The sequence below is a fragment of the Haliaeetus albicilla genome, chromosome 15, assembly GCF_947461875.1.
Source record: "Haliaeetus albicilla chromosome 15, bHalAlb1.1, whole genome shotgun sequence".
NCBI classification, from domain to species: domain Eukaryota; kingdom Metazoa; phylum Chordata; class Aves; order Accipitriformes; family Accipitridae; genus Haliaeetus; species Haliaeetus albicilla.
Window position 1 is genome coordinate 2,263,634 of NC_091497.1, and position 26,475 is coordinate 2,290,108.

At 42.4% G+C, this 26,475-nt stretch overlaps 1 protein-coding gene across 1 annotated transcript in view; it reads left to right on the plus strand.

The window, feature by feature from the left end:
• Window positions 1-2,611: 2,611 nt before the first annotated feature.
• The window catches only part of NALF1 (NALCN channel auxiliary factor 1), a 495,855-nt gene continuing 471,991 nt past the window's right edge, over window positions 2,612-26,475 (plus strand). Inside the window, exon 1 of the mRNA XM_069802350.1 lies at window positions 2,612-4,584. Within this exon, the coding sequence (XP_069658451.1) occupies window positions 3,760-4,584 (825 nt within the window). The 5' untranslated portion in view covers window positions 2,612-3,759. The remainder of the gene's footprint in view (window positions 4,585-26,475) is intronic.

Here is a 26,475-nt window from a genome sequence, read left to right on the forward strand (position 1 = left end):
TATGGGGATGATATTCTGTACTGATATTTTTAAGGAAAGTTTGTCTCTTTTCTTCACATTCATATAATTCATTAACCTAGTTTAAACAAAATTCTGTTATTTAGATCGGATTTATGCTAACAAAATTTTGAAGGAGCTTTGAGAGAAAGCAGCTACAGTACATACTTCAGATTCTTTCCCCCACCTCATGCAGTCAGCTTCTTGATTTTCAGATATTATTTTATAGCCTGATTTTTTTTCCCTTGAGCTGCAAGACCTAACACTAAGGGGCACCAGAGAACTGAACTGCATCTGTTCAGATCCATCAGGAACTAGCTGCTGCAACTAGTGTTATAAGTTATTCACCGTGCCAGGTGGAGAGGGAATGGGGCTTTGGGGGAAACAAACGTTAACAGGCGAAACAACAGTTCTGCATGACACATTCTCTGTTACAGAAAACTGTCACTGGAAAAGCAAGGACTCGCTCATTTCGGGAATGCGGAATATCTTATTATAGTTTATCGCTAGGTGTTGAAAAAGAACTCTCACTCTATTTTTCCAGACGAAAGTTGGGAAATGTGAGAAAATGTTGTATGATGTGAAAATGGATTTTTTTGGAGAAGCCAAGTATATCTAAAAAATCCTAGCAGATTTGACTTTGAGTATCTTTGCTTTGATCCTAGACAAGTGTAACCAGAGTAGCACAGACTTAGGAATTCATTCTCATATTAAGTTTCAGATGAGGTCTGGATACCAGCATTTTTTCATTACTGGTTCTTAAAATTCCACTATGGAGATAAAGAACATTTCTAATTTTCCTGTGGATTGCAAAATTGCCTACTACCCTCTCATTTTCCCAATGAGACAATAGGAAAACAATATTAAAAAAATATAAATCAAGCCTGTTTGCCAGGTGTGGACTCCAACACTGACTTCCTTCACCCTGAGTTTAGCTGTTGAATAGAACATAATTATGCAGTCAGTGCCACATATCTTAATAGAGCATGTTCTGAAAATCTCAGACCTGATTTCAGGAACCTGTTGCTTATCCTAGTTGTTTTGGCTTTTTTTTTTCTTTTTTTTTTTTCCCTGTGTTTCTGTTTCAGTCCTTCTATTCCACCACGAAATACATCACCAACCAAGCAAAACATAATTAAATAAATGACACTACATGTTAGAGAAGATAAGTTGTTCTGATTCCCTTTTAAAAGCTCAGTCGTGGTCTTGTCCCAGAACAGAAAGCATCACAAAAATGCAGGTACATTACAGGGCCCAGTATGTCAAATCATTGCAATCAAAGCTCCAAGACCAAAATTAATAATGTACCATTAGCAGATGGTGTGAGCTGATTGACTGAGAATTGCAAAGATGCATTCTGATTTGAGTACTGTAGTCTTCTTCTTACAATATTAGCACTTATTTCTGTGTCTTTAAATAGTCTATCAAAATAAAAGGCACAGAAAACTTCTGCTCGGTGTAGAATTTGACTCGTGGATCTTTTAAGGCCAGATGAGACCATTATGATAATGCGCTTTGACCCCCAGCATAACACAGGGCATAGAACCTCACTCAGCAGTTCCTCCCTCGGGTCTGCTCTTCTGTTGGAGGTATACCATCTCCTTTTGAAAGACATCCAGCCTTGATTTATTACTCAAAGTGATGGAAATTCCAGCACGTACCTTGATAAGCTCATCCCACGGTTAACAACAGCTGCAGTCAGAAAAGGTACAAGTTTTGTCCTCCTCTGATACCGTTTAGCGTAGATTTCTTCCCACTACACCTTTCGAAGCTGAATTAGAGCGCTGTCAGCGATCTGTATCAGCTTATAGACCATGGCCATGTTTGTTAAGGAATAAAGTTTTCTTTAACCAAATAATGGAGGAAAGCCACCTTTTGGGGTACATTGTGCACCTCGTTCGAGGGCCTTTAGCAGTTCTAGATGGTCCCTCACCCCAGGATGGAGAAAGCCTCTGAACAAGGAAGGGTATAGCCTCTGCACCTTCCCCCATTCCAACAGAGAAATTAAAATATACCTCTTGGCTATGCTATAGCCGGATAACATACCTGACGTCTTGGGAGGAAGACCTTGTCGCTCCAGGTCTTCATCTGATAACGTTCAACCTCTAGCTGGCACCTTCTCTTGTCTCATGCGTGATCCAAGTTTGCCTGTTGCTGTTACAGCACGGTGCGTCAGCAAGCAACATGAAGGTAACTTAAGAGTGACCAAACAGTGTGTTTATTTAAGCAAGAGACCCTGCTGGTTGGGGCCGGAAGGTGGTGGGATCTCTGCGGTGGGTCTGAGTGGAGATGGTTGATGCCCCTGAGTTAAGCTGCCCTCGCGGTCTGTCTCTCCAGGCAGTGACATCTACAAGGTGAACCCCGAAGACTGGCAGCATGCGCCCGGTCCGTGTGCTGGACCAGGGTTTTGCAAAACTCGTCTTGGGGGAACAGCCCTGGGGTTTACGGGTGTTACGCTTTCCGGCTCACTGACTGAAAGTCAGGCAGCTGTGTTGTCTTCAGGCATTTTACTGTGGGGCCAAAACCCGCCAGGATCCAGCGCCTGGAGTTTCACGTGCCACCCGTGATCTGCCGTGACAAGGGCAGACATGGCGACAGACCTCCGCAGCCACCATCCTGCGTGGACGTGGTGTTTCAGGGCCACAACAGGAAAGGCAGCCTGAAGGCGAGAGGGCCGGCGGGTGGGAGCGAGCAGTCCCTTCGGCGAGACGAGCAGGAAGAGTTGCACTGAGGCAGCCCTTTGGAGAGGCCATGTGGTCCCCAGTGCCTCTCCCACCTCCTCCTCCTCCTCCTCCTCCTCCTCCTCAGGCAGGAGGAGGCAGAGTTGCCGCTGCTGCCAATGCGCCAGGATAGAGAGATCTCGGCGCGGGAGGAGATGACGCAAAAGGCAGAGCTCCCCCCAAAAAAGTGTTTCTCCAGGACGAAGATGGCGGCAACTTAGCCCAGGGGCCCAAGATGCCTGTGCCCACTGGGGGCCCCCAGCCAGGCAGTTCCGCCCCGTGCGCCCGGGGACACCGCGCCCGGCGGCAGCAGCGGCGGCAGCCGCAGCCCATTGTCACCCGCGGCGGCGGCGGCCCCGGCAGCCTCCTCCTCCTCCTCTTCCTCTTCCTCCTCCTCTTCAGCATCCTCGGCAGCGCTCCGGGAGCCCTGCAGCAGCGTCTCTCCAGTTAGAGCGGAGGGGGGGAGAGGAGAAAGAGGAGACGGAGACAGCGGTGCGGGCATCTGCGAGGAAGAGGAGCGGCGGCGGGGAGGAAGAGGAGGCGAGGAGCCCGCCCGGAGCCGGCCGTCGGCAGCGGGGGAAGCGGCATGCGGCTGTCCGGGGGCAGCGGGCTCTTCTCGGGAGGGAGATGGGGAGCTGCGATCTGACCATGCCTGGGTGAGAGGGGGAGAGGACCAGCCGCGCAGCCCCGCCACCGCCAACTACCACCGCCACCACCATCTCCGCTCCCTCCTCCTCTCTCTGCGTTATTGCCCTTCTCTTCTCCACGGCACCCCGCGTCGGATGGACTGGGGCTGCTTCGCGTGGGGAGACCACGGCAGAGCCACCGGCGAACCCCAGCGATCTCTCGGAGGAAGAAAAAGAGAGAAAGAAGAGGGAGGAAGGGGGGGGAAGGGGGGGAGAGTGGAAGAGGGAGCGAGCGAGCGAGCCAAGGGAAGGCAGGCAAGAAAATCCCCCCGGTCTTTTAAGTCAATGCATGTTGTGGTGACACCGGCAAAGGAGCCCTCACGGTGGAGTCGGCCAGGGCTGTGCGTTCCCAAAATATGACCAGGGGTGCTTGGATGTGCAGTCGGCAGTACGATGACGGCTTAAAAATCTGGTTCGCACCCCGGGAGAACGAGAAGCCCTTCGCGGATTCCGAGAGGGCTCAGAAATGGCGACTGTCCCTGGCCTCGCTCTTGTTTTTCACGGTCCTGCTCTCTGATCACTTGTGGTTCTGCGCCGAGGCCAAATTCACGGGCACGGGAGAGAAGGAGCAGCCGCCGCCCGACACGCCGAAGCCCGCGGAGCCGCCGGAGCTGCCGGCGGGCATGGGGGAGCCGGCGCCCCCCGCGCCCCGGCTCCTCGCCCCCCCCTCGCCCTCCCTCCCGCCCTCCCCCGGCGGCGGCGGCGGCGGCGGCGGCGGCGGCGGCCGCCCCAGCGGCACCGAGCCCCGGCACGGCGAGGCTGCTTTTCCGGGGAACTCCACCGCCAGGCCCCTGGAGACGTGCCCCCCGGCCGGCTCCTCGTCCGGGCAGTGCTTCAGCCTGGGGGACGCGGAGGCGGTGTGCCGGCGGCGGGGGGGGCCGGGCCGGCCGGCAGGCGCGGGGCAGAGCCCGGCGCCCGCCTGGGACCCGACGGATTTTTACCTTTCCTTTTGTAATTCCTACACACTTTGGGAGTTGTTCGCCGGGTTGTCCAATCCGGACACTTTGAACTGCAGTCTGGATGTGGTGCTGAGGGGGGGAGGCTCCTGCAGCCAGTGCGTCCAGGCTTACCAGCGCTACGACCAGCACGCTCAGGAGAAATACGAAGAGTTTGAGGTTACGCTCCAGAAGTATTTACAGTCGGAGGAGTACTCGGTGAAATCGTGTCCTGAGGATTGTAAGGTAGGAGCCCCCGCTGTGTTTCCTCGTCCCTGCCCGGCGGGCTGGCGTGCCTCCCTCGGTGTTGTGGCTGCCGCGGGCCGTGTTGTGGCTGCTTCGGGCTCCGCTCCTGGCGCCGGCGACCGCGGGCTTTGGGGCGCAGTCGGCGAGCGGCGGGGAGCCCCCGCGAGCGCGTTGCTGGAAGGGAGGCAGAGAGAGGGGGCAGCTTGGAAAAAAAAAAAAAAAGGGGGGGAAAGAAGCGATCCTCGGTCCTCTGGGAGTGCAGCGCTGGATTCCCCCTCCTCATGAATATGCGATTGGCTCCGGCTCGGCCGCCGGCTTCCAGCGGGCTGGTATGCGGCTTGGCGGCAGGCAGCGACGGGGGCTGCATGCCAATGAGCGGGGCCCGGAGCGGCCGCGGGGCCGGGGCCGCCCGCCGGCGCTGCCCTGCCCGCCGGCACCCCCGGGGCGGGCCGGGCCCGGAGCCGGCAGGCCGGCGGCCGGAGGGGCGCCGGGGCCGGGGCTGGGCCGGGGCCGGGGCGGCGGGGGGCCGGGGGACCGGGCGTCTCGTCCCCCCGCGGGGGCCGGCAGCGCGCACCGGCGGCTCCGGGCGGGTTCCGTCGGGGCGGCGGAGCGGGCGGGCTGCCGGCCGCCTCGGGAGCGGGGAGCGGGGAGCGGGGCCGTGTCCGCAGGAGCCCGGCCAAAATCTGCGGAGCGGGGAAGAGCTGGAGGGCGAGGGTGGGTGTCAGCGGGCACGGCGGTGGGCCCTTGGCGGGGGGCCCTTGGCGGGGGAGCGACGGTGACAGCATTTCGATACGCCGCCGCCGTTTTCTTTGGTGCCACCGGTGACCGCTTAGAAAGATCTAGAGGTGTTTCTTTGCCTTGGTTAGAAAGAAGGCAGGGTCCCACTTTGGCTCTTTGTAGTTGTTGCCTTCGCTCTACTTTTGCGCAAAATTACTTGGCCTAGCTCTCGAGACAGGAAAGGGCAGAAAAAAGTGTTGTCCTCGCGCCTGAAGTAACTAACCGCATGCCTTTTGCCCTGTTTGTTTGAGTATTTGTTGAGAGCCGGGCCAGGTGAATGGTTTCTGCCCTGAACTGGATTATCTCGACTGCTGTAGCACTACATCAACCAGTCTGAACCAAATCCCGCTTTAGCAGTGGAACACAACGGTGCATACAAATCCCTGCTCTGAACAGAAGGCCTAGAACTACCTCCACGCTTTCTAACTTCAGCAGTGCCTTCTGAAATCATTTCACGATAACAGTCCATGCCTAAAGAATCCCAATCACCAATAAGTTAGTGTAATTTGCACATATCTTTGCCACAAAAATTGATCCACCGTCCCTCCAGGAGCTGAAATACCCTGTTATCTTAATTGGATAAAGTAGGAAAGTTGCTGAATTTATTTTTTCTTGTTAAACCTGACAAAAGTAAAGTAGTCTCATCAGTAATTTTGACCCCACTTTTCTACATTATAAGCTGTATGTGTACACACTCACTGTATATATGTTATGTACTCAGTTACTGATGGTGTAAATGCATTTTATTTCCAGAGCGAATTGGATAAGTAAAAAGCATATCAAATATAAATAGATGTCTACTGCTGTAAGGACATCTTTGCCACTTCAGTAACTCTCTAACTAGACGTTGACCTAGTACTAGTCTGTACTGCCAAGCGATCAACATCTAAATGCTTAAAGTGATTTTTTTGTGTCACAGTTTAGTTTGACTGAACTTTGCCACAAATCGTGCAGTTGCTCTACAGTGTATCCTGGCGTAAAAGGTGTTGAGAGTGAACAGAACAGCAAATGTACACAGTGTAACGATTTCCCCTTCAGAGACTGAGTAAGGAGAGATGCTTGTCTAATGACAGGGAAAACAGTTGACGTTAAAACGATTGCATGAAGCCTATAAATGAACTGGACAAAGGCAGTGCCAATGACCTACGGTTCTGCGGTTCCGAGTGCCAGATGGTATGGCTCTGTGTTTTGAGAATTTGGCCAGCCAGTCAGTGTTAAAAATGAAGGCAGTTCCCGCAGTGGAAAGAAAAAAACAAAGCCCAAACCCAGGGTGCGACTTGGTGCTTTCTTCCTCCCCGCGGGGCGGTGCGGGGCGGTGCGGGGCGGAGGTCGCTGTCCGTGGTGCGGGGCGGAGGTCGCTGTCCGTGGTGCGGGGCGGAGGTCGCTGTCCGTGGTGCTGCACGTCCGCCCAGGCAGCCGGCGGGGCGGGGGGAGAAGCCGCCCTGACCCGGGGGGGGCTCGGGGACCCCCCGCAGCCTTCGGGTTCATTCTGGTGGGCGAGGGAGCCAGGCGTGTGGCGGGTCCAGCCGTGTGGGTGTCGATGTGCTTGTACGTGGTCTGCCCTGAAGCGTGTGCGGGTGAAACTAGCAACGCGCCGTGAATACTTTGTGATTCTTGCAGGATTTTGCTGGACTTTCTGGTGTTTTGTACGTAGGTCGTTTATAAAACTCAATCAGGAAGTAGCTTTTTTGTGTAAGAACATGTTGGTTTTTTGAGCATCGGACATCTAGATGATTCTTAGCTTAAGAATCAGAATAGAAAATAACTTGACATCTAACGATGCGCCTTAAGTACGCACCATTTGGTTGGTTTGTGTGGTGAGCTGAGCTGCTTTTTCTTTTCTTTCAAACAAAATGCTAAAAATGCTGACTTTAGCTAATAATCATGTATGGAAGCACTGGCTTAATACAATGAAAGGCTTGTTAAATAATCTATGTCTATTTAAGACATCTTTAGTATTCTGGTAGGGCTGCTCCATTCACAGAAAAAGAGAGCTTTTCATCCAGTTGACCAATTATGGCTGATGACAAAATCAATAAAATTTACCCTGAATAACAGTCAGCCTAAAACCTGTAATCGGGTATTACTTCCCCCTTCCCCAACTCTCCCCACCACTGTCCCCCACCCTTGACACCATCAGTTCTTACAGTAAACAGTGAAGATCATGGGGGTTTCTCAGTCCAGTAAGTTACACCTTTCTGGAAAGCACTATTGGTTATAACAAATAGTACATATCAATATACTCTTGATGTGTGAGTCTAAACCTCAGACTTTACATTTTGATTCCTTTATCTGAAACCAGTAGAAAATGAACTTTACTTTCAAAATATTCTGTGTTCCACTACATGCCTCCTGGTCTCTGAAGAATATTTTAAATAAATTGCTTTGTGTTGCAGAACTTTGCAGGCAGGAGTTGTTTGGGTTATCAGTTCACATTTAGCTATTCTACATCATGAGTTTTGGTTTTGGTTTTAATATATAAGTATATTCACTTTTTTTTTTTAAAAGAATGCCATCCTGTAATTAAGTTCTTACTATTAAACTTCTCACTGAGTTGCATTGGGATTTTTAAAAATTTGTAGAAAATGCTGGGAATCTTGATTTTTAGAACATTTGGAAAGTCATTGGTTTTGATAGTATCAATGAACATGCATATGCATTTTATATTGTTAGGATGTCAGTGGACTTTGTATGTTGTTTAGAAGTTTGGGATATCAGTGTTGTCTCACTATAAATCCATCTTCAGCTTATTTCTTAAAAAATATCCTTGCAGTCTGATGTCTTTATATATTGTGTTCTTGCCTTGATAGTCACATATCAGCAGTTGCTAAACAATAAATGTAAGAGAAATATTTGAATGCGTTATGTATTCAAAAAGGTGACATCATAAATTGCTGTAGCTTTAATGAATCACTAAAGTGACAGAGTAACTGAAAATCTGGATCTACATTTCTGTTTTTCTGTTTTAAATTTAATTTAAATTTTTTTTTTGGTAATATTTATGAAATTTTGCTTTTGCACATTATAAAGTCCTGGTTATATTTACAGAGATTGTTCTTGGCAATATCTATAATTTCTTGGTTTCCAGAATACCATTTTTATAGGTACTGTGACACAGTACTGTATTCAGACAATTAACAGAGAACTGTATTGGCTTGACGTTGGAAGACACAGTTCCTCATAATGACTTGTCAGCTTTCTATCAGGGGAAATACTCAAGTTCTTATTCTTAAGACAGCAAGCAATCGCGCTGTGGAATAAAAGAAAATTCTGGCTACTTCTGATTAAAAAGTGGGTCAAATAACTAAGTAGGACATATAAATGTAAAGGTTTTTAATTTTTTTTTTGAGAGATAGAACATACGTCATTGTGAAAAATTTCAGATGCCAGGGCTTTCTTGGTAAATGTATTTATTAATGTTTGAACAAAACATCAGTTATCATTTTTTGACACGGGTTTCTTTAACCCAGTGGAAGTTGAGAGTGTTTATAATGTGGCCTTTCTTAGTGCTAGTTAAAATATTGAAATGTGTAATTCAGGTAAGTGCATTATAATTAAAATAAGATTAAAATAATTCAGTTTTCCTCCTAGAATATCAAAGGAGAAAAAAAAAATGTACCAACTCTTTTTATATCAAAAAAGCAAACTTTAGCTGACATGCTAGGTGCTCAACATGTACACGCAGACTTTTTTTTTCCTTTTTCCAGGAATTAAATATCATTTAATGACTTCTGATTTGAGGTTTATGAAGTTGGTATCAGAAATATGTAAGAAAATAGCTGAGTTATAATACTACTTAGTTGAAAAACATGTATATCAATAAAGGGTTTCATCATTAAACAGATTGTATAATTGATAGGAATATAGAGCTGGTGCTTCTGTTACTAGATTTTTTTTTTTTGATCAAAGAACTGTGTTCAACTACTTTTATTTGAGTAAGAGGATAATTGAACGTTATTTAAAACAATTAAAATCACATTTGTTCTCATTTAGCTGGAAATATCAAAGCTTATATGAATCATGACTTTTCCAAGAACTTTTTCCTAAACAGCATATGTAGTCTCATCAGGTTTTGATTTAAACTCTCAGTTAAGCTGGCAGAAAAGAGCAGATGAAAAATACAAACCCAGAAGCTCAAGAACCCTTTTGTTATAAAAGGTCACATAGACCAGCATCTGCCACAAAGTTAGACATTTCAGTTGCACATCTCACTCACACAGTATTTATATTATATGCAAGAGTGATACCTAAGCTAATCAGAAGACACTCTTAACAAATAAAACCTTCAGAAATCTGCACTGATGGTCAGCATCTAATACAAACGGGAAACAATAAATATTAACTATTGAACTGACGCCTTTTCAGAATGTGTTTAAATTTAAATATTTATTTTGAGGCTCTTTTTAAAATGAATAATATGCTGTATTAAAAACCGCATGATACTTAAATGTATATATTTTTAAAAGTTTTGTTTAAAATGCTGTGAAACTAATGTGACTGCAGAAATTGATGTTGGCACATGCTCTTTGTTCAGTCAATTTAAAAAAAAAGTAGAGTTATTGAATTGTTTTTCAATACTAATTTAAGATAAAACTGTGGATGAATTTAATATAACTGTTCTTGTAACAGTGCACTGGTATATTAATAGAAGCAACACTGACTGTGTACTAATGGACGTTGTATTTTGGCCTAAAATCCTGATTCAGCAATCTGCTCCAGTCTCCTGTTGTGAGCTAGATGAATGGCACTGCACTCAGGGGAGACTATGCACATGCTTATAGTCATTCAATCGGTTAAATGCTTTGTTGGATCAGGATCAGATCTCTTCAGTCCTAAAAGAGCAAATTTCCCAGGGTGTTCTTTCCAGAAGTGAGTTCAGCCCACCCAACTTTTAAAAAGTTTGCATCTAGCTGATCATCCAGATGTTCCTCCCATTCGTAGTGTAGATGGGTACTTCATTCCTGATTTAGGGGAAAAAGGGCTGCAGATGACTAGCAGGAGTAGTTGAAGTGGATTCCAGCCTAGTTCAGCAGCCACCATTTAACACATCATGGTATTAACGTCACGCGGCTAGGGACGCCATAGCTCTGCCCTCAGGTTTACTTTGTTTGCTGGTTCTCTTTGCGTCAAGCAGTACACTTCACATGCACCTTGCAGAGAATGCGACCATCTTGCTTTTTCATTTCATGTTCTTCTAGGAAAAGTAATCAAAATGCAAATTATAGTTCTATCACTTATCCTGCCTAAAAATCATTTGGTCTATACTTAGTAATTTATCACTTCAGTCTTGCACTAAGATCCATAATGTATTTAGATCTGTGAATTGCCTGAAAGGGAAAAAGTAACTTAGAAAGTGAATTCTTAAATATTACTTTTTGATAAGTATCATACCACAGAAGATAGAAAAATTAGATAATTCATCTGACACACACACACAAAAAGTAGATATTCAGTATGGACATCCACATCAAATATAAAAGTTCAGACTCTCTTTGTAGCCAATGGAGATACATAGGTAATTCTAGAGTCTGAGTCAGTTCACAATAAAGTGGACATCTAAAATAGATCAAATGGATTATGCCCTAAAAGTACCTATTTTCTGTTCCTTTTCTCTAAAGAGCACATACTGTCATTTTATCTCAGATACAAACACCTCCACTGTTGACCTTTAAAGTCATATTAGATGAATCCTAACAAAGTGATTTTGGTATAAAAAAAATAAGTTTGGATGAAACTGTGTTCATATGCAAAATTTAACGGTGAGAAAGTTTGTAAAATCCTGCTACTTGTGCTGTCCCACACCAATGTAGTGAAATCACAAGCCTCTTTTGCTTCTCTGAGAACTATGTTCTGTCACTGAAGAACATGTGAGCTATGCAGTCTGCTTCTTAGGGATGAGAATAGGAAAGGGCCTTGTATGACATAACTATATTTTATCACTTTTTTGAGAGAGGGGAGGGCAAGAGCTTATACGTACTATTTTTCCAGTTGTTATTTCTACTGAGAAACCATACAATAACAATTGTAGGTCATCTTCTTCATAGCAAATTTTGCAGGTAAAGTGCTACAGATTATTTCCTTTATTCTCCCTTCTGTCTTTACAAGGAAGGTGGGTTTTTTGGTGTGGAGGTGTCTATATGTGTGAGAAGCCCTGGGTTTCATTGTCTTCCCTTAGACCAAATCAGAGGGAAGTCCCAGGCCTACCCCATCTGTCTCACTCAAGAGGCACATATTCTTAGACATTTATGCCACTTTACTAAAATAACCATACTGTACTTTTCTATGTGCTTTTCACTGTACTTTCCTCTTGTCAGAACTGTAGAGCAAACATCGCTAAGTGAGAGCGTGTGATAGTTTGATTTACTTTACAGCATCAATCAGTTAGATGAATACAAATTCAGTGAGGCACTAGAGACATATTCTGCCTTGTAGAGAGATTTTATTAATTTGAAGATACGTAAAAAAAAATAAAGACCAGATTTATTTTTGGATTTGTGATCTGACCTTATTTACAAACAGGGCAGATATGAAAGATGTAGATTGCTCCTTTAGAACATGCCTATTGAAGAGCTACATCCCAGAGCTCCCAGTCTGCAACGACGAAGAGAACAGGGCATGATGTAAGCAGCTTCGAAGTGAAGTTGATCAGCACTTGATACTCTCCCACCCTTCATGTCATCTCTTTCATCCAAACTGATGGACATGTCTCCAAAGCTGTGTTTGAAAGAACATATTCTTAAAGCCTTTATGGAGGAACCTGATAGGACCCTTTGAAGCACTGCTCAGGTGCAACCAAATTGTTGGGACGGATGGTGATGAGGAATGTTGAACTGATAAACTTCGGCAGTTCTGTATGAATATCTTGGTCCTTTGAAGTGTCTTGGAGATCCTGATGGGAATGTTCACCTTCCCTATAGATTGATGCTGAGAGATCATTCACAGATTTCATCATTAGGAGACAACTTGCTGATTAAAAATAGTAGCAAAGATGATCTGAACTGAAGTTATCAACAAACAGTATGTTTGGGTGTAGGTTTTTAGAAATTCTGCAGCAGTTTGGAAGTCATTGTGGATGTTTTAAATGATTTCAATGAAATTAGGGGGAAATGATACCCAAGAGATTACAAAATTTAAAAAGTCCAAATTTTCACTTTTGAGATACAACAGTAGCATTTCTACAGTTTTTTTTTAATGTTACAATTTAGGCAAGCTCCTTCGTCAAGCCATTATATTTTCAAATTTACCCATTAAAAAATTTGAAAAAGAAAAAAACAGTAATTACTTTTTTTGTTTGTTTGTTATAGAATGTGCAATATATTGTAGTTTTCAGGATATATTTTCCAGGGAGCAAATACAATATCTAGAATGCTTTTTAAATGCATGATTAATTCTTGCTGATCCTCTGCATGTTAGATTAGATGTTGCCTTCAATTTGCCTGAACGCTTATGTAAATGTTATCTTTGGCATGTCAACACACTTCATCTCTGTAAAACATCATGATGAAGTATCTTTTAAGGTATTAGCAGTATTTTTAAGGTATTAGCAATCCAGAACCAGAGGATATTCTTTATTAAAGGGAAGGGGAAAAGGTGGATTGTCTGTGATATTTAGAAAAATAGTTTTTCTCATTTTATTCATTCTTTTAGGAGAATAAGAGAGTTTCCAGGGTTTGTTGATTGATGGTTTGCTGGTCATTGCTCTACACTGGTTAGGTTGCCCTCCATATTTGAGGAGTTACACCCACAGGTTCTTCTCAGAAAAACTAATTTTTTATGAGATGTATTCATTTGGATAAATACTTGGATTTAAAGTCTGTTAAGGAAGAATTTGAGCAACCCTTAAATGCTTTAGGATCTGTATTAAAAGTTAATTACATACCTTGCAGATTTCTGTGTGTAGTAGTAGACAACTAAATATAAGACCATAAATAAAAAAACTTATTCATGTATACATATTCTTCATGAGGAACAGTATACCAGACAGAAGATCTTTTGCTAGTCTGGAAAGCTTATTCTTAACTCATATTAATTGATTTATTATGCTCATGATTCAAGAAAATATATATATATATTTATTAGTATAACTGGATCATTTAGAGGAGTGTCTTTATTGCTGTTAGAGGTAAAGTTACATTTTCAAAGGCACTAAAATGATCTCTGCTGAGAAAAATTTTTGTGTTTGTATATATGCACACTAGATTAAAAGACAGAAGTTCTTTAAAATAAAGCCCAGCTAATAGAAGGACAACAAAAATAGTAAATAAACAACAAATAATATTTTTAGACTATTTTTATTGTGGAATAAATAATGCAAGTATATATTTTTTAAAAATGTACTTACAGAAAGTACATGCAAATTTCCCATGAGTACTTTTAACATTGCCTTCAAATATGATATTTGTAGAAACTGGATTTCTGTATAGAAGAGCTTTAGGATAATAAGGACATTTTATTTATTCACAGTTGCAAGTAAAAATGCTTGTGTATTCAAAGACTTACAACTGACTTTTAAGAGAAGATCACTTTGTGGTGAAATCTCGTATAGCACATCTCACTTTAAAAGTAAATTCTTTTTAAAATATGAAAAAACTGTATCTTTAAGTTCCAATGTCTAATATCAAAATGATTGAAATAAAGTTACATATGTCAGTCACAATCTTTTTTGTTAAAATCAGGTACAGATAATCCAGAATCTATGCTTTGGTAAAGACTAAAACCTCTGGAAATTTTCAAGAGAAGTATTTCTGTAATATCTGCTTAGAATCCTGATCATTAGTAAATTCCTTAAGCAAGTTTCTGGTGGTTTTCCAGTGGGATGTGTCTGTACTGATTCCAGCCATGTTAAAGTCAGGCAAATAGCATAATCAGTGGAGAAAGATCCATGTCGTCAGAGTCTAATTCATTGACCTTTTTATTATTAAGTATTCCAAATGCATCTGTTTTGGAATGTTGCGAATTTTATACCCCTATAAGTACAAAAACATCCTTTCATATTTTTCCTTGCATGCTATGTTCAAGCTGCTAATATTGCGGTACAGTGCTTCAAAGTGAGACTGGGCAGTTTTGATAAGAAAAAAGTTTTTTTACGGAAGGGAACAAGTATGGGAAGCGCCCAGCATCCTGCGGATGGGGATACCCAGCCCATGCTGCTGGGAGGAGGGAGGCTCTGCCCCTTCGTCTACAGAGCTGGAGGCAGGGCCAGGGCTGTATGTGGGTATATGGGGTATGTGGGGATTAGACTCCACCGGCTTGAAGTTCTGCCCCTAAAAAAAGAGGAGGCAAAACAAAAACATAGCCAAGGTCCCGTGGGGTGGCTTTTAAAATTCTTCATGCATTCAGATGTGAGAGATGTTCATTTCCAGTCCCGTTCTGCTGTGGAGTTAAAGTCCTCCTGTAAATATTTCTACACAGAACCTGACAGGGCTTGGACCAGTATTATGAAGAAGTAGGAGTTTCTGAACAAGGTACATTTGAAATACTGGCCAAATTATCTTAAAAGCAGAATTAATTTTTGTATTTTTATTTTTTTCTTTTATGCTTTCTGATATAACAATCCTTGCGGAAATGACCCCAATTATAAGCTAACTTTAGCTAACGAGATATAGTGTATCACTGGAGTTCAGGAAATGAGGCTTGCTCTTTTATATCTCAATTCAGTTAGAAGTGCATTATGGTCTCTTTTGTGTCTATTTAAATCTTATAAATGTTAAAGCTGAATCTTATAAATATACATTTTTTGCAACCTCACTATATTAATGAAATTTATTAATTACAGTAGCAATAGCTTTTCAAAATCTAGCATCTGAGATTGATTCCTGGGACGTGACCTGAGTAAATGTGCTGCAAGCCAATCTCTATATGACAGATGTGAATTTAAAATATTGTTTTATTTTCATTTGTAAATATAGACCAATTTTCTTTAGTCAGGCACCTACAATGACATAAACCAGGACTAACTCCATTGAAATCAGTGTCTTTAATTAAATGTAATACTGTTTTGAGAGCAGGAGGCACATGATATACTTTAAAACTCAAATATATGAAATCAGAGGGACAGATTTGTCTCAGATGGATTTGCTTTACAAACCTTGCTACAAAAAGCAATATGTAGAGTGCTTTAAATGCTCATTTCTTTGTCTTTGACTGATGTTACTAATTTGTTATTGTTGTCAGATCAATGTTTTTTTCCCCTTTTCTTTCATGTTGTACTTGGTCTTGATCCTATTCTCTTATTCTATTGACTTTTCAGGCATACTGTAGAAAAATATCATGAGCTTAACTTGTTCAGCTATCCGGGGGGGGGGAACCTTGAAGAAAACAAAGCAGAATTATTTTGCCTTTTCCAGCCAAGAGTCTAGGTCCTCCGTCGGGGTTAAAAGGAGAGATGCTCATCAGTAGTATTGCTAGTTTAAATCCAGAGAAACTGCTTTGATTGCTGTAAAGACACTCTGTATTTACACTGGTATAAATACAGTTAGAATTTAAGCAAAAGTTGAAGAATTGATCAGGTAATGGAAATTTTTGCTCTGTGGTACATTTCAACACTCAGAAAAAAGGTAGTAATTTTAACAATGACTCATCTTAAATAAAAATTACAGGTATTATACACACATATGTATGCATGTATGTGTGTGAGAGAGATATATGTATATGTCTTATAGGAGATGCGACAAGGAAATTAGTGGGATCAAGCATCTTGGAGAGGCTAGGACAGTCCTGAAGTAGAGTCCTATGGAAACCTTTGAAATATCCTGCATTCTTTAAAATTAAGAAGTAGTTTAGGAAGCACAGGAAAATATAACAATTGTTTCTAAATGGTCTTTTTCTTTTTTCAGTCACTGATTTGTTTGTTTTCTGACTGAGCTGGAAATGTAAATTACTTAGGGTACATTCTTCCTTTTATCAAGACTTCAGAAATGCTCCACAGTAAATGTGGAATACACAAGCATCAACACTGATGTCACAGCCAGGATGCGCACTAACCCTTTTTTACATCGGTCTTCGCAACTCCTTTGTAGAGACCCTCTGTGTGTTTGGACTGAAATTTGGATCACTGGTTGGAACAAACCACCTAAAACTCCATGTATCTCTGCTACCTAATATTAATAAGATTATGGAAGATTAATAGATTGGAAGATTAATAGATTATGGAATATAATAATAATACTAGATAACATAATAGTAGTTAATATGGAAGATAATAGATTATGGAGGATTAATAGACTATGAAAGAAGTTACCTTAAATAGTGGCCAGGCACTATCCATCTTATTTGAGAAGTCGTGGCAGTCCAGGGAAGTTCCCACTGACTGGAAAAGGGGAAGCATAACCCCCATTTTTAAAGAGGAAAAAAAAGAAGACCCAGGGAACTACAGGCCAGTCAGTCTCACCTCTGTGCCCGGCAAGGTGATGGAGCAGATCCTCCTGGAAACTATGCTAAGGCATGTGCAAAATAAGGAGGTGATTGGTGAGGAGCCAACAAGGCTTCACTAAGGTCAAGTCATGCCTGACAAATTTGATGGCCTTCTCTGATGGGGTTACAGCGTTGGTGGATAAGGGAAGAGCAACTGACATCATCTACCTGGACTTGTACAAAGCGTTTGACACTGTCCCACATGACATCCTTGTCTCTCAATTGGAGAGACATGAATTTGATGGATGGACCACCCGGTGGATAAGGAATTGGCTGGATGGTCGCACTCAAAGAGTTGCGGTCAACAGCTCGATGCCCAAGTGGAGAGCAGTGACCAGTGGTGTTGCTCAGGGGTGGGTATTGGGACTGGTGCTGTTTAACATCTTCGTCCGCAACATGGACAGTGGGATTGAGCGCACCCTCAGCAAGTTTGCCAACGACACCAGCTGTGTGTGCGGTCGACCCGCTGGAGGGAAGGGATGCCATCCAGAGGGACCTGGACAGGCTGGAGAGGTGGCCCTGTGCAAACCTTATAAAGTTCAACAAGGCCAAGTGCAAGGTCCTGCACATGGGTTGGGGCAGTCCCAAACATGGATGCAGGCTGGGCGATGAGTGGATTGAGAGCAGCCCTGTGGAGAAGGACTTGGGGGCATTAGTGGATGAAAAACTGAATATGACCCAGCAATGTGCGCTCGCAGCCCAGAAAGCCAGTGGCGTTCTGGACTGCATCAAAAGAAGTGTGTCGTGGTTTAACCCCAGCCAGCAACTAAGCACCACGCAGCTGCTCACTCACTCCCCCCCCATCCAGTGGGATGGGGGAGAAAATCGGGAAAAGAAGTAAAACTCCTGGGTTGAGATAAGAATGGTTTAATAGAACAGAAAAGAAGAAACTAATAATGATAATGATAACACTAATAAAATGACAACAGCAATAATAAAAGGATTGGAATGTACACATGATGCGCAGGGCAATTGCTCAGCACCCACCGACCGACACCCAGCCAGTCCCCGAGCGGCGATTCCCTGCCCCCACTTCCCAGTTCCTATACTAGATGGGACGTCGCATGGTATGGAATACACTGTTGGCCAGTTTGGGTCAGGTGCCCTGGCTGTGTCCTGTGCCAACTTCTTGTGCCCTGGCTGGGCATGAGAAGCTGAAAAATCCTTGACTCTAGTCTAAACACTACTGAGCAACAACTGAAAACATCAGTGTGTTATCGAGGTTCTTTGCATACTGAACTCAAAACATAGCGCTGTACCAGCTACTAGGAAGACAGTTAACTATATCCCAGCTGAAACCAGGACAAAGTGTGACCAGCAGGTCGAGGCAGGTGATTCTGCCCCTCTACTGCACTCTCATGAGACCCCACCTGCAGTACTGCCTTCAGCTCTGGGGCCCCCAACATAAGAAGGACATGGACCGGTTAGAGCGTGTCCAGAGGAGGCCACAAAGATGACCAGGGGGGCTGGAGCACCTCTCCTAAGAATACAGGCTGAGAGAGTTGGGGTTGTTCAGCCTGGAGAAGAGAAGGCTCCAGGGGGACCTTCCAGCAGCCTTCCAGTACCTAAAGGGGGCCTACAAGAAAGCTGGAGAGGGACTTTTTACAAGGGCATGGAGTGATAGGACAGGAGGTAATGGCTTTAATCTGAAAGAGGGTACATTTAGATTAGATAATTAGGAATGAATTCTTCACTGTGAGGGTGGTGAGGCACTGGAAGAGGTTGTCCAGAGAGGTTGTGGATGCCCCATCCCTGGCAGTGTTCAAGGCCAGGTTGGATGGGTCTTGGAGCAACCTGGTCTAGTGGAAGGTGTCCCTGCCCATGGCAGGGGGGATGGAACTAGGTGATCTTTAAAGGTCCCTTCCAGCCCAAACCATTCCATGATTTGAAATGTGGTATTTTCTTAATTGGAATATTTTAGATTATTTTTGTTTCTGCTTCTTTATTGGCATATTACATAACATTTTTTTGTTTGTGTATGTGTTGGGTTTTTTTTAAGACTAGGATCTTTTGATTGCTGTGATTATCTGGGAGGTCAAGTTTTTGTTACTGTTGTATCACCTGAGTTTTATATTTTTTTCTGAAATATTTTAAAGGGCAGAATTCTCTTAGCTTGTGCAATATAAGCATGAATTTCAGTGACTTCTCAAATATTTATTTAAACCTTTTTTTGCAGTTTCCTGTCTACCTGTGCTTGTTTCTTTTCAATTACTGGAGAAACATTCCTCCTTAAATTTTGCTATGAATGTAAATATTCATATCATGATTTTTTTTTCTCACAGTTTTTAATATAGGCCTGATGTGAAGAGAGCTGATAGTTGGGATGGAAGAGATCTTCTTCTCCTTTTATAGTTGTTTAGATCTGCAAGAGGAGAAGATGATATGTTTTGCAGCTTGCAGGAAATATTTACATCTCAGAATTTTACCAAAATCATGACTGGCAGGGAAGATCAGTAGGCTCACAGGGAGGAATAAGAGATCTGTGAATATCAATAAGCTTTTTTTGGGTTACTCTGAATTTGTGGTCCTGTGTACGGGACAGAAAATGGAATTTAAAGTATATATGAATAAAGAGATGTTTAAAATCATTTGGTTATACATTTGAAAGAGAAACAAAAGACCTGAAGGTGCTTTGGCTTTGTTTTCTGCAAGTAATGGTACTATTGGGGAACTGAAATATTACGGTAATTGAGCACTGCAGAGGCCCCAGAACATGCAGTGTGCCACGAGGTGCACCTGTTACATTCCTCCAAGGGCTGGTCCTGCTTCACATTCTTTTCTTCACTTGGTGTCTTAATAGAGTTAAAAGGCAACTATTTATTTCTTGCAGTCTGTGCACACTTGGGCAGCAGCTCACAAATCTCAAGTGCTTGAACTGTGTACAGGCAGCTGCCCTGAGGCTGCGTCTCCTTCAGCATTTTAGTCCAGGTCAGGGGTGTGCTTTTGAAGCAAGTGTCCCCCTCGCTCCCACTCCCACTCTCACTGCACCCGGATCCAAGTCACAGAGCAATCTGGGGGCACACAAACTGGATTGCCTTCCGCTGAAAGGAGGCGAAGAAGTGCCCCAGCAGCGCATCCCGTGAGTTGCGGGCACGAAGGGACGCGCAGTCCGTAGGGCAAGGGTTAGCCCCGGGTAAAACCGGTGAAACACATACGATGTGGATGCCAGGCTCTCAGCAGTGTTTCAGCCTTCAGAGTGTTCCTGCAGAGCCACCCTCCTTGTTAATATTCACATAGCTGTGGTTAAAGAGACTGAAATTCAACCCTTGCCTGGAGATAATTCCCAAAAATATCTCAGCAATTTCTTCTGGACTACAGCTCAAGACCCTGAGCCAGACCTCTGAAATGATTCACTGCACCTGGCTCTATATAATCATGGCATTAGTGATCATCTATTATCCTTTTTCTTGCTTTTTTTTTAGTTTTTTTAAATTTTTTTCCCCTCTGTTTCTGCTGGCATGCCTATGGAGGTGATGCACAGCATGGTGCAGATTTTTGCTCTGTGCCTTTGCTGCAGCTGCCAAGCCTGTGTGCAGCAGAACCACTGCAGCTCTGCTGTGTTCTGGGCTCTTGGGCTGCCTCTGTCCTGGCCCTGGAATTCTCGGCACCTTCCCAGCGCACGGGCTGAGGCTGGACGGATCTTGCGGTGCTGCTTTATGGCAACTCCTCTTAGTTTCAGAAGGGTGCAGTCATGAAAATGAAAAATTTTTGTGGGGAGGGAGGGAAATCAGCAGCAATGGAACAAGTCTGACCTTCCTTTGTAAAATACTGCCCTCCCTATCTTTCAAATTATTTTCTTGTTTCCTACTAGGAAAAAAAAGATGATGGGGCAGTGTTCTGTCTGGATTTTAGGTAACCACTGAACTGACAACCAGACGCAGAGAAAAGCCTAAGTAACTGTTATTCTTTTTTAATTATTTCATTTTCTATATACCTGTGAAGACTTCGTTTTCTTTGGATGTTTCAGCATTGAGGACAAAACTGTATCAATGTTATGGACCGATACTGTTTTTCTTCACAGAGTAAAGCTTTTTTCTTTCAAGGATTAAAAAAATACTGTGTAGTTCTTTAGAAAATATAACGCTAGAACAATATTGCCTTGCTGATAGAATATTTGTTGTTAGTATGGGGAGCTACTACCTTTCCAATTTTTATTATTTAGGCATTTTTATTGCAATACTCCCAGTAATTACAGGTGGTCATTGCTTTTGAACCGTGAGAATTCATGCCACGTATTGAGTTGTCTTTAAGTAGGTTTACTGCACTTCTGGGAAGAAAATGAGTTCTTCTAGAGGTCATGATCAACCCTGTTCCAATAGTAACAATGTTCCTGAAGATCTGTGGGGTTTAATGCTTTTAGCCTTTGGTAGCCACCAGAAAGCTTATTTACCTTTTCCCCAACCCAAAACTCCAGTGGGGTTAAAAAGAGGCAAGAAAAGTGATTCACTGGCCTAGCAAAAATGGATAAAGAAATAAGTCGCTGAAATAGTATCAGTGTGTGTGATTGATTGAAACATCAGGGAGAGACGTGCAGGTCATCAGCACTTACTTCACCAGCAGATGCTCCTGAGCCGACCAGGCACTGCACGGGAGAGCAGCTGGGAGAGGCAGGACGTTGTCCTGCCGGCAGCAAAAGCAGTCAGAGCGGCAGGGAGCCAAAAGTGCAGATCTTTAACGTAGGTCATCGTAAGAGTAGAGAGACAACGTGTTCGTATAAGGCTTCGGTTGGATGTATCTCGGATTATACCTACGTTGCTTTATCTTGAAGCCTGAAGGAGCCAGTATTGAAGAGTTGGAAAACTGAAAAGAGTGTATTTTTGGTAAGGAGGATATGGGAACTGACTTCCTATGCTGCTCAGTGATCTGCTTGATGTCATGTCCTATCTCTGGGAATAAGCTTGGGAGGTAAAACGAATGCTACGCTAGACAGTTAGAAATCCGTTGGCTAGTTTGCAAAGTTTCTTCTTACTTCATATTAGGCAGTAGTCAATTTATCATGCTTATGATTCAACAAAATACTTTTTCATATACTTTTCTGTTAGTATAATTTCATACATGAAGGGGTATCTTATTGTTAGAGATAAATTTCATTTTCAAAGGCACTTAGAATGGCATTCAAAATGCTAATTTTCTGGCAAACCCGCCAAAATTTCATCAAAATTTGGTTCTTGCTGTGTTTCATGCATTAGTTTTCTTGGTTCTTTGTAATAAGATAGCATCTCTGTTCCTATAGTTCTTACTGAATTTTTTTGTATAGCTCCTGTAGGATTTTATTTCTGTTATCTAGTGGCAAATCGTTGGATAAAAGTGGAGACTAGGGTAGAAGGAGAGAATTACATTTATGTAATTTCTGTTAAAGTGGTATAGCCAAATTAGTAACCCAACCCAGAAAAAAACATAATTATGAATATAGTGAAATACTAGTGGAGGGATTTGCTGCTAATATGCCCCTTGCACGTACCGCTTTTGGGCCGTATTAATGGCTACTGACTGACAAAGGCATTTAAGTGCAGTTTCTGCGTGATATCTGCATGACAGGAGGTTTTTGTTTGTGTATTGTACACATAAACGAGAAGAACGTCTGTACATCTGCTGTAATACAAGAGTTTCTTCGCAGCTGCAACACATTACAGTGTAGGCTTTTACCTATGATTCTTGGCAGGGAGGACGAGTGTAACAAGTCCTCGTGCATTAAGCTTTCGCTATTAGCAGTTTCTCATAGACACAGTTTCACGTTACCATTTACCTACTTTAACATGCTAAAGGACATTGGTACACAGCATGCTTTGCTACGATGCAGCCAAGGTTGTGCTAAATACAACATTTCCAATTGATGCCCACCAGTGGTAAAGATGACAATTTAAAATATCTTTTAGGACATAGCTGTTCTTTTCCTTTTATTGTTCCCCACGACCTAGCCTTTTCTCTTTCCCCTTCCTCAAGCTCTCTACCAAACTAACCTGTCCTGGTGTGTTTCACTGTGGATCTTTGATATAGTAATATGCTGTACTAAGGACAATTTTCTGAAAGGGGAAATGAAAGATGAGTGGCCATGACAGCAGACCTACAACTGAGAAGTGTAGTTTATAATGTATAGAAGTTGGAATAAGAATAAGCTGTGTGCCCATGAAACAGAGGAGGGTAACTGCAGAGGCAGCCTGATTTTACATTTATTGCTTGTGTTGGTTTGGTTCTGGCTTGCTGTACAGAGCAGAGTGCTTTACTGTGAAGAACTTTTATGTATAAATCCACAGAAAAATCAAAGTCCTTCATTAAAATGGTGTTACTTTTGGGCTTGCTAACATATATGGAGTTCCATCTGTTTGGTTTAAATGAAAAATAAAAAATATTTGTCTGTTCTAAATATGCAATTTTCAGTTTTGCTGAATTCTTCATTTGTCTTATGAAGAGAAATAAGTAATTATATAATTTATTTTATTAGTGATTTACCTTTACTTATTCATTATGTCTTTTCAGCCTCTCCCTTTAGAGGTGTCAGGCTTCTCCGCTAAATAAATAAATCTTAGCCTTTGTAATCTCTATACCAGTACTCTTTTCTTTTCGTCTCTTTCTCAACAATGTCTTTTATTTTAGACTATTTTATTTTTGGGTTGGTCCTAGAGGAGTGTTTTCATTGATCTGTGCATATCAAGAGGGTTTTCCCACCCCATCAGTGGTCACACTGAGTTTTTAATTCTAGGCAAACTACTTCACATGGTTCCTTCCAGTGTGCATCTATTAGGCTTGGCAGTGCTGGACTCCATCTGCCATTGTTTCTCCTTTCACTGAGCTCTTAAGCAACTCAAAAGCTCCTTGGCCTGCTTTGGCCTTGATTCATCTAAGACTCATTGTGTCACTTGTAAACATTTCCATCTTGTTGTTAGTCCCATTTCCAGATGATTAATAATTAAACACTCTCATCCCCAGTAAAGAACCTGAGGGCACCCTGCTGTTAACCTTTAGCCACATGGAGCAGTGACCACTAATAAATGTATTCTGCTTTTGTAGTCTGGTTTTTGTAGTTGGTTTCTAATCAATGATAACGCTTTACTTCTCACCCTGTGATTACTTAGTTTCTCTAATAGCCTTTATGTGGGAAGCATTTTCAAAGGCTCTTTGGAAGTCCAGAAAACTTGTATCTGCCAGTTCTCATTTAGCTGCTATTTATTAACAAGCCAAAAGAATTCTGATAGGTTAAGGAGATGTACGAGGCGTTAATGCTTCTAACTTTAATGCAGATATTTAACATTTTTATTTTTAATTGGTACCTCCGTTAGTCTATTTATTACTGCAGTAACACATGTGTGGGGCTGTTTCGATTCCCTCTGTTTCTCTCAGTAGTTACATGAAGATGACTGTTCTCCTGCGTGGTTCAGCATACAAACTGATTTCAATGTGAGGCTGCATAATTGTGGATTTTTTTTGGTTAGTCTTAAATTCCTTTGGGAGCCTTGAATAAACAGCATCCCATTCTTGAGACACATTGATCTTTTATTTATTGATTTTTTTCCAGCCATTCCTCTTATGATATCTGAATCATTGAAAACTCCTTATCTTTACTTGAACAGGCTGGTATCTCCTCAGTGCTCTCTGAGACAAAAAGTGATGTAAGAGGTGATTTGCTTTCTATTCTATATTCTTATCTTGTCCAGTTTCTTCTTTAACTTCTCAGGAGGGTAATCATGATCTCTCTTGGTCATGTTTTTTATATCTAGTTACTCCATATATTCTCATTTGGCTATCCCACTTCCCTATTAAGTTGTGCCTGTCACTGTTTCTGCATCTTGAAGACCATAAGTGTTCTGCGCCAGGTACACTGGCAAATCCACAAATAGCTTGCATGTTGCAGTCCCCAAAGTAACTTGGATATTCCTTGTTCAAAGATCTGATTGGGTTGAAGTCTAATTTATTTATTTTATTTTATTTTTAACTCTGTACCACTTGGAAGGAAGAGTAACACGTTTTTCTGCAAGAAAAGGTGCAGAAGTGGAGCCATGTGTGCTGGGTCATGCAACAGTGTCATAGCTTGAAAGGGAATAACAGGGTAAACATATTCTGATGAGAAAACTAGGACAAAAGAGAACCCTGGAAATCTTTATTGAGATACTGTTTCCAAGTAGTTTTTTCCAAGTCTCTTCCTGCCTGGATGTGTTGCAGCATCTATGCACCCACATACCTCATTTTCTGAGGTGCTGCTTTTTAAAACCACTGTAATACGCATTTCTGCACCTCTTCCTTCAGAGAAACAAACAGCTGTTTTTTTTTTTTAAAAAATCCTCTCCCTCCCAAAAAAACCCAACCCGGGGGATGCCATTCTCCACCATTTGTGTAATTGCCAGTGAACTCAGTTAACATGTAGGGAATTTGCTGATGTATGTTCAGTGCCCTCCACAGCTGGAAGAGATTCAAAGTCACTTGAACATAATGAAGCAGTAGGAATAGCATCAATTGTTAGTTGATGGGTTTTGCATGAGAATTATTTAGCTCTGTCTTCAAAATTATTTGGTTTCTTTCCTCCACATTTGCAAATTTCCAGTTAGATTTTGCTGGGAACTATTTTTAATACGACTAGTACTAGTAATAATTCTCAAAGTATTTTGATAGAAAATCTCCAATCACATCTATTGAATTATTTTTGATCACATATGTCTCAGATAGCTTTTGCCTCATCCAAAACTCGGCTGCTGCTGCTGCACAAGACCCCTTGTCCTCTGAGCAAAGAAAGGTACTCTTAGGCTACAAGAAGTCTGCAGTAACTACACAAACTCTCCTACCTATCCCATTAATGATTTTTAAGCTTCGAACAGAGCAATAGTGGAACGGCTAGCCTGTTTGAAATAATTCTCATCTAAGCATACCTACCACAAGATATGCATTCCAGGGAATGTTTTAAACTGTTAAAGGTTATAAAGTTTGAAACTTTACCAAAGTTATATATATATAACTAAGACCCAGAGGAACTTTTGCCTCAGTAACAGCTTCTTCTGGGTCTTCCAGAATACACAAGGGCCGATTAACAAACATCAAAATATGATCAGTGGGTACAGGGTACATCTCGTTTCCCTCTAGAGATGTTTTACAGTGATGGCAATAGTATTCCTTCTTTATTCTACTCTCAGAAGCATCCAGGTAGGAAGCACTTAGGATGATAGTCTCAGGAAACAGTGTCCAAGGGAAATGAAGAGAAATGACCTGGCTTTCAGAGGTGCTAAGCACTCATATCCTGAGTTAGGATACAAACTAGGATCTAATTTCTATCATGGGAAAAAAGTTAACATAGGAAGAAGTGCTATTTAATGCACACAAGACAGATCAATGTACCTGGTAGGAAATAATGTAGTCCTTTTTAAATACAGATGACTAAAATGATGCAGAATATGAAATATTTATTCAGAATTCTTGGTATTTGTCACTGATCATTTTGGACACTTCTGTAAGATGTTCTTCCTGCCACGATAAAGTAGTCCATAGTAGCATTAAGGTGTTTTTTGTTAGCAGGTTTGGTTTGGTTTTTTTTTACATGCAACACAAATAAATGATGAAGACAGCCTACAGGAAAATCATTGTCTTTACTACAAGTGGCTAATCTAAAGATGTTGCTGATAACACTGAACTTAACATTCACAGCTAGATGCAATGCTTACCTCTCTTTACGTGAGAGAGAACATGCCGTGTACAGACTGGCAGGAGATGAGGTCTCTA